The 14,268-nt window shown below is 36.8% G+C and overlaps 1 protein-coding gene across 1 annotated transcript in view; it reads right to left on the bottom strand.

Annotated features, from left to right (window-relative positions):
* Window positions 1–14,268, bottom strand: part of NTNG1 (netrin G1) — a 150,784-nt gene that overhangs the window by 29,332 nt on the left and 107,184 nt on the right. Inside the window, 3 exon segments of the mRNA XM_039555673.1 lie at window positions 719–886; window positions 5,889–5,948; window positions 7,849–7,914. Coding sequence (XP_039411607.1) covers window positions 719–886; window positions 5,889–5,948; window positions 7,849–7,914 — 294 coding nt within the window.

Below are 14,268 nucleotides of genomic sequence, written 5' to 3'. Positions count from 1 at the left end.
TTTCCTAATATGCTTTTCTTATTATGTTCTGACATTTTCTCTAATTCTGCAGTTTGAATATTTATAGTAGATGCTTGTTCTAAAGCACTGTTTTCACCTAGGAATCCCTTTTCTAAGTTGACATCATGTCACACTGATTTGACAAATTCTGTTCCTAACTTCATGGGCATCATTTCAGTTTCTCCTCTAAGGAGAGAGGAAGTAACATTGCATTTACAGCCCTGTGTCTGGGAGCAGAATTAGCTGCAACCTGTTTTTGTGAAATTTAGAGAATAAAAGGGGTTAATAGAGATCCCTCCCCATGTCCTCTTGATGCAGCTGGCAAGTTTTGTAGGTCTCCAGGCAAGTATTCAAGAGTCTATACTAGTAATTGCAAAAGTCAGATTGGGAACAGGTATTTAAGACTCAACCCCTTGATTTCCACGTGTGACCCCAGTGTGGCTCCCTCCTGTGAGGACAGCACATCCAGTTTCTCAGGGGCTTCTGGGGAAAGTCAGCCCAGGACCTGTAGCCAGAGAGGTTCGACATCATTTATGGATTCAAAATGCCTCCTTGGGGCTACCAGGGCAATAGAAATGAGGTGAGAAGTCCACACAGATGTTCTTATCCATTGAAAAAGCTCATTCTGGCTTAAGTGGCAAGTAAGCAGCAGTGGTCCCTAGCAGCTGCCAGGAGCTGAAAAGGCACAGAAGAAAAGGAGCAGTTATCCGGGACTGACCTATGCACACATTTTCATCGTCCAGCTCTGCAGAAGCATTTCTGAAGTAGCCCAGCCTGCATAACTCGCAGTGCTGACCTCTAGTGTTGTGCTTACAGCTCACGCAAATGACCGTATTGAGCAGCTCGATGTAACTGCACCGGTTGGAGTGCCCGAAGCATTCACAGTCTTTCAAGGAAGAACAGAAATGTATACAAAGTGTATACAGCAGCAGAGTAATAGCACATTACATGCTTAGTAAAAATGAACCATGAGCAGAAGTATGAATGAATGGCACATACATGTTAATCAATGTAACATGGACAGCAGCAGATGTTTATCTGCAATGGAAGTGGAGTTGGTTTCAGGCAGGTTAGCGTGACCCGACAACCATGGCATGACGTCGGAGGTTGGCTGTTGTTGGCAGACCTGATGGAACTGAAGCATTTGCAGTTGTAAACCTTTCAGGGTTACTGGAGGCTCAGTTTCCGCTGAGAGAAATGCACATATTTTTGCACATTTGAGATGAATATAAATCAAGACCCGGGAAAAACTTCCTCATATTAAAAATGTTAAATTCAGTGGACAAAATTGCCAAACTTCATTATGTTTAAATCCACAACTGTAAGTAAAATAAAAGCTTTTTTTTCTGACAAAAATGGCAACTATTCAAAAATGCTACTGAACTTGGGGTGCTATAACTGGTAGGCACCTTTAGAACCAGACTCTTTTATTTCAAGGCCAAACAAATCTCTAGTTTGACAATTTTGGCCAATGCCTCCTAAAACGATTAACAGTGAAGAAAAGGAAGGAAGACAGTTATTGGAGAATGACATCCACTGTACTTTTGAGGTAAGCATTAACCGATTTTTGTATTCTGAGATGAAAAACAGTTGGGCCAGAAAAGATTATGAAAATTCTGAAATGTGTACTGACTAGAAAGCATGCTTACTGCAGCCATCTGAAATGAGGTTGGCATGACAGCCACCTTCAAAAAACCCCTTCATTAAATACAGAATGCTAGTGCCTTTTAGTCTTTAATCACAAGCAATGCTTGGCTTTATGCAGAATGAAGGAGAAATTAGAAATGTATCAATAACATTGTGGAAGACACAGCTCTGCTTTGTGTAGAACGCTTGTGTAAGCCTGATCACTCAACTCTTGGGATTATGAGCCCAGAATGAATGCAGGAAAGGTTACTAGGATGATCAGAGAAGTTGAGTCTATTCAAAAAGTGAAGAGTAGGAAAATTTGGCTTGTTTAGTCTAGGAAACTGATGATAGAAGATATCACCGGGCTATAAATACATCAAGGAGATAAGCCTCCTGCCATCCTAATGGACAACACTGGCACAAGAACAAATGGGTGTTAAGTGGCTACTGAGAAATTTCAGCTGGAAATTAGGAGATGGTATCTAGCCATTTAGGGCAGTGAGGTTCTCGAACACTTTCCATTTGTAGCAAAACAACAGCGATGCATTACAGATGTAGTTTATTAACTGGTGGAATAAATTACAGGATGTTTTCTGCAATAATGGAGCACTGGATGCAGTGACTTGGAAGGGCTTCGAGGTCTTGAAGTTAACTTGTCATGTAATTAGATAAAGCTGTAGCAGAGGGTGTAAAATGCTTCCATATATGACAGAGGCCAAGTCCCCTGTGCTGCCTTTCCCCTGGTATGCTCCTGCTTATGCTGTGGCACCTGATCATCCCACTGATGGTGGAGTAGGGTATCACATACAGTATTTGTGCCTGTCTGTATTTTTGTAGAGAAACAACAGTCCCAGTACATGTTTCTGAGTATGCTCTGCACTCCTAATACATGGATATTTCTTTGGCTTTTGTCTGATGTACTGGGCCATAAATAGATTGCAACGTAAATAGATTACATTTTTTTTTAGACACTTAGCACAACATATGTTTCAGTCTTGAGAGCTGCCTTTCTGCTGCCAGAAACCATTAATCCATTTTACATATACGCATTTACTTAACAAATATTTCTTGTTCTCTTCAATGTTATTCTGCTAAACCAGTGTTTTGTGGTTTGTGTTAATCTGATAATTTTGATGCCAGTAATGGCTGGAGTACAGGAAAACATTTGGTATATCAGTCTCAGTATGTTACCACTTGACACAATTGAGTAGGGAGGAAAAAAATGTAATGTTTCTTGTCTTTTGCAGCTGGTCAGTCTGATTCAGCATCTCAGCCAGCCACCCTGCAGCATTTCTCCCCAGGTATATCCATCTTGCAGTGAAAACTGCCTGTGTGGAGCAGACGAAATCTAAAAGTGGAAACTAGCACTAGCAAACAGGAGTCATGGAAAACTGTTGTGATTGTGTTTATGTGTTTGATTTTTAAAGTAAGAAAGACTGACTAGTGATAAGGAATCTGATCTTTCTGAATCTTGTGTTCAGAAGCAAGGTTGTCTTAGTCTTTCTGTCTGACAAAGGACCTGTTGTCTGCTACCAACAGAGAATTTGTTTTGGTAAGATGATACTGTATTGGTATGTTGGTCATACTTATTGCTAAACATTTTCATACTCCAGGTGAATTTAGAGGAAATAATTTGCCTATATACTATAAAGAAAAGCTGACTATGCTACATTATCTTCTGTATTTAAGGCAGCAGAAAGAAACGGAGAATATTATGTGAATGAATGACTCCACTATTTCCACTCTGAAATTGCAATCTGACCTCCAATAATATTACTACTACTACACATAATTAGCAATTACAAAAGCACAAGAAACAAAGCTGCACATTAAGCAATTCACTCTGTAACAAGGATTGCTCTAAGTTATGATTTGGAGTGAAGAAACATCCAATAATTATGAACACATGCTCCTAAACTTATGCAGAAGGACTGCCCAAGTTCAGATGTGGATCATCAACATGAAAGGTAAACAATGAGACCAGTTCTTAAACTTGGTTGCATTTCTATGGGTATTGCTCTTTTGTAACAAGTGTGCTGCGTGAAACAAAGTCTTTGTCTCAAAGTTAACTAATGCTAAGGTACAGGAATGTTCTAGGAGTCTTCATCAGACTAGGAAATGCTACATGGTGTAGAAAAAAACCACAGTTAACTTGAAAACAGTCTAACATCTGATCAAACATTAGCAATGGCAAAAGGGAAAAAAAAAAAGGCAAGTAACAATTAAATCAATTTTGTGATAACGTTTGCTTCCCCCCTGCCTCCCCACCATGTTAGTGCAATAATTTGTTGCTGTTGGCCTGATCAGTGAATCATTTTTACATCCCTCTGTGCTTACAAAACTAAGCTATGTAAAAAGTCCTCCTATGATCAGACTGGAATTAGTTCCTCTACTGGGTACATGAGGTGCTACCCTAAACCACTCAAACATAGCACGTAGAATTGCATTCAGAACCATGCCAGCTGGGAAGCTGTCAGTGCTGTATGCCTTCTAGCTTTTCATGTGGTTCTCCTTAACCAGAAAGTTAGACCTGTCAGAAGCACAGCTTAGGGTCTTTAGGCACACAGCTCTGGCTAGCAGCCTAAGCACTTTCACGCACTGGAAAAGTCATGGAATCACTGAAAGACATGGGGGAAAAGTATCAAAATCAGGCTGCAAATGGTTTACCAACCATTGTGAAATGACACGAGTTTCTTACAGTGTTAGAAAATGCTGCTTTCAGTTTTGAGTACCACATGTCAGAAAAGACACAGATAAGTTGAATAAGGAGTGAATGGTTCAGAAACTAAAATCTCAGAGAAGAGGTAATAATGATAGCTAGATAGGTTTAATGTGAAGGAAAAAGGGATTGCCATGTTAGATGTGATCATTGTTTTTGGATGATTCAGGGACTGTCAAATCCCTTGCAAACTCACAGAAGCATTGACTCTCTGAGCCTCCCTGGCTATTTTCCAATGCAATGATTTTATTGAAACAATCTCGATCCTGTTGCAGAAAGCATGATAAAATTACCCACTGAAGGAGGCTCATGAAGAGGTTGACAATCTAATAGTTTTGTTTCTATAAATTGCAAACTTTCCCCCATTCTAATGTTATGCATTTACATCTTTGAGATGACTTTGAGATACTATTATTGTGGGGACGAGGTTCAGCTGAAGCTTCAGCTGCAACCATTAAAACATGAAATGTCATCACATGAAACAATGGTAAACACACATGGAAGGGTAGCATCATTTCTAAACTAAGGTTGCATGAGATAGCTATCAGTGTCACTTTTTAATTAAAAGCACAAAGCATATTTCAAGAAAAGTGCATTCACAAATCATTAAATTATTTTGTCTTTTTCATTTTCCAGTCACTCCATGTTCTTCCTCCATATACTAAGGCAAACAAAGGAGATTTCATTGTAACCTTAGAAATTACCTGCTTCATAACAAACAGTATGGCTCATTACCATGATCTCATCAAATGGGTCAAACTAAGTTCAAGCATTTCTTAATAACCCTTTTCCTTGTTAATATGTACTTCATGAATAATGAGATATTCACAATAGCTACAGAAAGACAAAACATCTTCATACATACTCTACAGATAAATTGATGAGGAAAAACAATGAAAAGATCTCAGGGTTCAGACTGTGAATGACAGATATGCAAAATGAAACAGGTTGCCTGTAAGAGAGAATATTGGCATCCTTTATTATGTCCATATAATTCCATTATTTTGATAAAACACTGGAACATCAGTTAAAAATGTAATGCCTGCACTCTGAATTTTCACACTTACAATAAAATGAAGACATAAGGCACACTTACAATGCATTAAAGGACACAACAATGCATTACATTCCATGGCATTTACAGACTTCTTGAGGACATGGACAATTGATGTTTTATGGATTGTTTGCCTTCAACTAATCTGCTTATGTTTCCTCTTTTACAATTTATGTATATCACTGAGGAAAACAAGACTCTAGTAAACATTTGCTTTCTAAGAAAGGATCTGAACAGTCATATTCATATATTTAACTCCTTTAAAAATAAATGCCATGTCACTCTATTTGCCACCAACAACTGTCTAAGAAGCATATTTATTTTTCTTTTTATGGCTTGTGTTTTTGTGGCTTCTATTGTATTCAATGAAGATGCCTCACCAGTAAACTAATGGGTACACTTCACAGATATTCCAGATTCATACAGTGCAATGTTTTCACAACACAGAGCACTATGGGATCACCGTATGAATCCTAGAATTCCTACCTCTCTTGTGGTTTGCAACTTGAACAGAAGAAACAGTTGACATAGCTAATTTGGGAGCAACTGGATAGGTAATAAAATGAACAGCAAATTAGAAAAGGTATCATGTAGGAAAAAATCAAAATATTAAACATCTTTATTCTCTAACTTTTAACAATGGTTGGTTTTTTTTTGTAAGGAAAGGGTAAAAGTTGCAGAAAATGAGTTATGCACAATCAATTATTGAATCATTTGAGCTGTAATATCCAAGATCAAGAAGGGAATGTAATTCACATCCATGCACTTTGGCAGTTTTGTGTTAGAGGTTATTTGGTGGTTTCTCCCAACCCAAGACAAATGACTATATGGTAACCAGAGTAGTCTGAAAAGGGTTTTATTGAATTTGAATGCATACTTATTCTGGCTAAATAGTATAAACCTAAACCCCAAAATAAATTAATTAGATATAGGCAGATTTCTGTAATCATTCTTTTCATACACAATCCTTAACTGAAATTTTAATCTACACTATATGTTAAACACTGTGACAATATGTGGCAAACACACAAAAGCTGAATAGAAATGCTTTAAAGTTTTTGTGTTTTGTGCTCCCTACCAAAACATCAAAACTTAATTTATTTAAATTCTTATTTTTGGGGAAGAAACACTGAATAATTCTGTGCTGTTCAAGATTTATTTTGCAATGAAGTAAGGTCTTAGATCACACACAGTATAATTAAGCAATGAAATCCATTAGAAACGCTAAGTATAATTTAATTGGGAATGTTTTGATTTAAAGTTCCTCTGAATAACACAGGCTAATCCTTGCAGAGAGCAGAGGAAAAGAGATCAGTCTGGGTGGGCTTTTTTTTTGTTTGTTTGTTTAAAAAACACATGCAAAAACCTGGAAAATACAACATGAACTAAATGAAATTATTGGAATTCTAGGTATTACTTTACCAGGGATAGTTACTTTTAAATATACATGAATATCCGAACTAAAGTACACTGCTAATCCTTACAGACAGCACAGATCAATTAATATTTTCTATTTTGCTGGGCACATAGAAACTTTCACATATAACATGGGAGAGTTCACATGCACATGCATATGTTTGATTTGGTGATTGTGATCCATAGATTTAATTACAGCCCTTCCAGTGTAATCCCCAACAGATTCTCAATACATCTTATTTGGTTTAGTGGCTATTTTCTAGATTGCCTTTTCATTAATTCTATTCTCCACCTCTATAGCACAAAAAGGACACCCTTTGAAAATGAAAGCAAGCCACAGGCCAGATTTCTGCAGGGACTTTTGGGGGAGGAAAGGGCAGTAAATAAGAACAAAAGGACATTATTTTTATAATGAGCAATCACTTTGAAATGTGAAGTATAGCTGAATACTTCCACAAATAACAAAGAATCTTAGTTTTATTCATCATCTTAAAAAGTAATTTTAGTTCTTTCCGTGCTCATCATCATGCCATGTCTGTGAGTAATTTTTTGTGTAGCACTCAAATTGTAGAAAACCATGGGTCTGTCCTGCAGAGAACTTGCTTGTATTGTGGATGGCATGAAAGCTGAGAATGCTTCTCAGCTCACTTGGGAAAACAAAGTGGAAACAAGATATTAAAAATGGGTTTGATGTAGACAATGACAACCTTTGTTCACTTAAAAATCTTAAAACTTACTCAAAATATAGATTGTGCCATCTAAACAAGTCCAAAATGATCTTGGGCTTTCTGTGTATCACAAATTTTAATGTTTCTACTGTTTCCATACTCGCAGTAATGTGCAAAGTCGGAGTGTTGGAAGACTCTTTCAGGTAAGGTTTGTTTTATAGTTATTTTCTTACAGGATAGCATTACTTAGCACCAGAGCAAAATGAGTTGGATTATCATTGTTACTACTTTTGCCACCACGTGGGACTCGTTGAGTGCAATTTCAGTACTCTTAGACCGCTAGGAATTTTACAGCATCCTACCTTGGTTTGGTTTAGAAACCTCAAGGGAAGAAATATTCGGCCATATCCTATCAAACTTTGGAGGATCTGCATGCATCAGGAAAAATCAGGTTTTGTTATTTACATCTGTGATATTGTTCTAAACAGGCAAGCATATGGACAAAGACAGAGATTACACACAGCTATTACTGGACTAGTCTAAGTTGCACTAGAACAGAACATGACTCCACAGTGAACAAGAAAACAAGCAATTGATGATTCCCAAAACACCAAATGGACATAAAATACTGTGCATAACAATTTCTTTTCTGTGGCTTAAAATATAATTTTTCGTGAAGAGAAGATATCCTAGGCCAATATATATGGTTCTAACACCAGGAACAAAACAGGAACATACTGTGTTAAATCTGCTCTGCAGAGATAAAATGACAGTATCAGACAAATATGGATTTCTTACCAAAGACACATATCTTACTGTAACATCCTGTTTCAGGGCCTTTTGAGTGAATTACATATCTGTTATCAGAAGAAATATATTTACCAGTAGAGTGGGCCTTTTCTTTGGCTCTCACACTTTGTGTGTTTCATCTATTTCCTATCACCTCTGCTGATGTATTTTACAGCTTGATTTTTTTTTTTGTCATAACGTTAAATGTCTAAATTTCTTGTAAGTTCTACAAAATGTGTTACTTGCATGAAGCATTTTGTGTGAACAAAAGAATTAGCTGTGTTTCTTTAGAGCTTTATCTCCTTTGGTTAATGAGTTATGGGGCTGGGGAAGTGGGGAGTGACAGCCCTTAGCAGAATGGTGCTGGGTGTTGGAGATGAAAGTGAAGGGGATGGGGTTATAGGAAAGGAAAGAAAACTTTTTTTTCTGTGTTTCCATCTGCCTAGCTTTGAACATTAGATTTGGACCATGTTTTTATCATCTTCTTTGAGTACTACAGTGGTTGAGTCTTGTCTGAACCAAACAGAAAGGGTTACATCAGCCTACACTGTGGTGATATTAGTGGGGAGAGAGCTGTTCCTTCACTTTTATTTATGAGGAATTCATCTGGGTAGTGAGTAGATTGCAGTTCTCATAACCTGATTGGCATCAAGGGGCTAGGCCTGTATCTTTATCAAGATGGTGAATTTCACTGTTACATCCATCTTAGCAGAAAACCTGTAGAGAAGCTATGACAAAAGGAGCGGGGCTTCAAACATCTGACACGGAAGGAGGACATCCCAAATCATCTTCTGACCTGTATGTCAAGGGTGAAAAGAAATTGTCTGGGTGGGGTTTTCTGTCCCTAAAATCCTTCCACACAGAGAACAATTAAAGGAAAGGATGGGGACCTGCATTATGCCATTCACTGTTAGGCAGCCTTCTGCAATAGAATGTGTCAAGTTGTAATATAATCACATAACTACAGCAAATTCTTGCATTTTTGTGCTTTTTCCTTATCAATCAAGAAAACAGAAGAAAGAAAAACTGAGTCAGTTTGGTAGATTCTCAGTCTATGTATTGGCTAACGTTAACCTGCCTCTACAGGTCAGATCCACCAATTCCCACACATAGGAAATGCAAATGCCCCAGTCCGAGTGGAAGACAGAAAGTATCTAAAAGCTGTACCTAGTGAGGTGGTGTGGTAACCCTCGCCCCCTCCACTGACAGACTGCCACCATGCACCTGGAGACCACCTTCCTCGTCCTCAAACACTCACTGACAAATTACTTGCACAGTTAATTCCCTGTTAAAATTTTGGTAGCTTTAGGAACACTTAAGACTTGACCTAAGCATTTTAAAGTGACCCGACATTAGACATAACATAAAAATCAGTAGGTAAAAAAGGAAAAGGAATCGTTATGGACTGTGTTGTCCTGCTGTCCCCTCAGCAGTTTTTTCTTTTAGCCATTGTGCAGCATCAGAGTTGTTGCAGAAAACTGGTCACATTTTGGACTGGAGCTCCCAATATCCTTGTGTTGTTGAATACTGTGTGGCACACCTGCTACAAAAATTCACATGTATAATGGTCTTCAACTGAAAAGGCCTAGGTATTACCAGAGGTAAAATTAATACTGTTAAATAACTTTGTAATGCCTTAGAACTAACCCTCTGGAATTTGTCATTTAATAAACTATAGATCCTATATAGTAAATCAGATACTTTACATAATCAAAGTGATATAATCAGTAATATTTAATATATAATTTATCCTGATTATGACTTAAGTAATCTCATGTCCAAGTAAAATCACTCCTTGTAAGGCAGAAAAAAATAATTTACATATTTCTTAGAGATTCTATAAATGCTATAGATCCATGCTTGTTTTAGCAAACTTACTTAAAATGGAGGTTGTGACTTACTGCAAAATAATTAAAAATTCCCTGATCCTTTAAATTAGATAACACTGAACTGAGTTTCTTAATGGGCACCCAAAACAATAGAGCATATTTACAGTGCCTGGAGAATACCATTTAAGTATTATTACTAGTGATTATTACTGGTTATTACTGATAATTATAACCATCTTAGAAGGGACTTCTGGAGGTCATTTATTTCCACAGTTTGCTCATGGCCGGGTCAACTTTAAAGTTAGATGAGGTTGTTGAGGGTCATATCCAGCTGAGACCAGCTGCTGCTTGGTAATGTGGTTAATGCTCCTGAGACTTAATGCTTCTGTTATGTGCTCTTTTCAATCTTTGGTAAAGAGGATATCTTTTTCTCATATCCTTTATTCATGGCCTGTATTTCCATCAAGATTACAGGTTTCTTGATAAAGGTCTTTCTTCAAATCTTTGAATTTTTTTTTTTTAATGGAGATGACTTTAAATGCTTTATCTGAAAAGGTAGGTGAGATGTCCAAGTCAAAGAAAGTTGGCTGTAATTCCACATGTATATTGGAGCAGATGAGTCATCTTTTGAACAGGCACTGGGAAGATTCATTTAGCAGCGAGTTATTCTTTCACAGCAACCTGTGAAAATATTTTAGTCCTTGGTGGTTACCACTAAGGGTTTTATTTATAGAGAAGGTGACTAGATAAACCAATCTTTTCCAGAAGAGTTCCATGTCTGGAAACTGCATTTTGTAATTAGAGTCATTATTTGCCAGAGTAATAAATGAATCTTGGTGTACGTATTCTATAAGATGTGCTATTTCAATCTACTGTAATGTATTCCTTGACAGTTATTCTGGGCAAAAAAGACTAAGAAACGTGAAAGAGACTTTCTAAATGTATGTTTGAGTGTTATTATTTAAAAGTGAAGCTACTGTAGGCATCTTTAAGAGTGAAGGTATGCAAGCTGTGTGACTGAGCAGAAAATCAGATAGGACATTTTAAATTTGCATGGTATATTTTTGCATTTACTATTGTTCCACAGCCAATTATATGTAGAAAGTAACTATTGGGAAAAAAAAAATCTTACTTTCATGAAGTAAGGAAAAAACTTACTGCATTATATTTATTGAATGTATGATAATTTCCTTTTTCTACTCCCAATTTTTTTTCCCCCCCTTACCTCTGGTATTAAACTAAGAAAATCTGTCTCAAATATTCACTGGAAGTACAGTCTGCACCATGGGCTACATCATGGTTTCAAATTGGGGAAATAAAGGAAACGAATGGGTAGTTTCAGCCTAATTTCAACCAGACAGCTGCACATGAAAAAACCTGTCACGATCTTGGCAGAAATTAATTGGCATTTTGTTGGTTTCTCACTCCAACCAAGTACTGAGCTGGCAGAAAAATTAAAATGTATTCCCAGTGAGAGGGGCTGTCCCTCCTCCAGGATGAGAGCAGAGGTGGTGGAGCGCAGGATTCTCCGCTGCTGCCTGGGCACCTGAGCTCTGCAGCCCACAGTGCCTGATCATTCCTCAAGTGATTCTGCTGGCCCAGCCCACAAGCAACGCATCTGCTCAAAATTACTACTCATAAATCTGTAAGTCTTAAATAATGCTCACTAGTGGCAGACAGGGAGCACTTGTGTTGGCAACTATCATTATTAATTTAATTTGTAATAACAATAAGGAACCCTAGTGAGATACGCTGATTAAGATGTTTTCTAACTTCTTTCCATTTAAAACAAAAAAAAACATTAGAAGTGTATCAGTATAAACTTAATGATTCAGTAGAACGTCATGTCTCCAGCCATAGAAAGCTGGCCTTGCCACCGCCTATTTTAAACCATGAGTAGGCAGCAGTAAATATCTGTTCTAAATTACAGATGTCTGCTGAGGACAGTGGAGTTATGACAGTTGTTTTAGGTGCTAATATTGGACAAAAAATTAGGATTACTAAAAAATAATGCTCACTAAAATCACTGGTAGATTTAGTAGCTGCTGGAGTAATTGAGTGTTTTTATATCAGATTGTATTCCACCACTTCTTGCAAGCATCATGATATCATTGTTACAGCATTTCTACCTCCTTTAGTCTTTTTGAAGTTATGGTAATCTACCTCACATAAATTTTGCCTTTTGGCACTTTCACTAAACTGTAAAATCTAAGCCACTGAAAGAAAGAAATGCTGATTTTTTTTTTTTTATCAACCCTTTATTTTATTAAGTTAAAAAGAAAAATACTTGGCCAATATTAGGCAATCTTTCTTGGAGCAATGTAGGAAGTTTCATACCTGTTCCTTTGAAGAAAGGAGAATTCTGCATAAATGTGAAGATGTGGTTGTTTTATGGTAGCTCCTCAGCCATAACAGCTTTTATAACTGTTGGAAGAATTTAAATGTAATTAGTCCTTTATGTGTCCACTTGTTGTAGACTAAAAAAGAAAGCGATCTTTTTAGAGGCTTAAAAAGATAATCCAATGATCCATCTCTGAAAACTTTCAGATATCAGAAAAAAAATCCACTGATTTGAACAAATTGTTGGCTGATTCTCAAAATAGTGAGGGCTGAGGGAATTCTTCAATTTAAAGTATTTCCACTAAAATGTTTGTAGAAGTGCCCAATGAATTCAAGTATTTTTGGAACAAAACATTTAGGTACATTCTCATGAAAAAAAAGAATTACTTTGTTGATAGTTTGCAGGGGTAGTGTTCTTTTTTATTTGGACTGCTTTTTCTTATAAAAATGCTGAAATTGGCTGATTGCCTGGAATTATTGTACAGTAATTCACAACTGATGAACAGTAAATCAAGGTCTTTTTTCTAAAAATCACTATGCTGATTTAGAAACCTCATTCTTTGCTTAACTCTGTGAAATAAACCGATTACATGTCTAAGGAGCAGAAAGAAAAAGATGAGAGGGTAACATAGAAATGCATTTTTTTCCTGGAAATTTCTCCCCAAGCTTTATAGTTTATTAGATTTTAAAATGTCTTTTTGGATCATGTCAACTCTCTACAAACTTCCTTGAGTAACTGAGCTCAACTTGCCTGTTGCAACTGCCATGTGTTTTGCATGGGTACCGTGGTACATACTGAAATGTTGATATCTTATTTTCTAGAGTATCCCATCATTTGATTATTTATTAATGGTTAAAAGAAAGACAACTGTGAACTGAGTAATTTTCCATATATTACAACAAATCAAAAAGCATTGAAAACACTTCTTGATTGACTGATTTAAACTAACTCAAGATAATGACAGTAAAGTGGAAAGAGGAAACAACTCTAAACTGTCAGTGGCCACATCTATGAGACTGCTGAGCACAGCTCTTCTTATCTGTTAAAATTGGTGGATCTGGCAATACCAAAACTGAAACAAAGGCTCCCCCAAAATCCCACCCAACAACCTCTCAGTGCTCTCTGAGGCAGCACTGGTGATTTCTGACCCTGCCCTCTAAATCACTGCAAAGAGGTGGTTTCTGCTCAGTGCTGGGCTCAGTTCTGCTTTCTCACCTTCAGGGGCCACATCCCTGATATACAGGACAAAACTGGCTTTGTTGTGAATCCTACCCGGTGAAACTACCTGTAATGGATTTATTTGGAATGTAAATTTCTTTCAGATCCAGTATTCAGATGAGCACATCATATCACAAAGGCTGTTTGTATTTTCTTTCAGCTCAGTCATCTTTTAATAGAATGGAAAAATCTAATTTTTAAAGCAAAAGATTCCAAGTTCTTCAAAGTATTAAAGGAGGGAAAACAAATACTGGCTTGATCTTATAATAAGTTATTCAGATAAGGTGATTGCCTTAGACTAGAAGCCTGATTAACAATATTATTTATTAAAAGATCAGATTTGGATAAAATTAAATTGAAATGAGAACATTTTGCTAATATGTCCAAAATAATAGATACAGTCTGAAGACAATATTTAAATGTGTTATGGAGGTAAATATCTTAGTGGTCTCTCAACAGTAAAGCTTTCTTTAAAACTTGACCTCAAATAATAATAGAAAAGTAATGTACAACCTAGTTATGCATGTTTATACCCTGCTGACATGTGTTGGGTATATACTCTAGTCCAGAGCTTGGCATGGTAATGGCTTCGATCACATAATTGA

This window comes from Corvus cornix, chromosome 8, assembly GCF_000738735.6.
Source record: "Corvus cornix cornix isolate S_Up_H32 chromosome 8, ASM73873v5, whole genome shotgun sequence".
In the NCBI taxonomy this organism is placed as follows: domain Eukaryota; kingdom Metazoa; phylum Chordata; class Aves; order Passeriformes; family Corvidae; genus Corvus; species Corvus cornix.
This window is presented reverse-complemented; position numbering and strand designations above follow the sequence as displayed.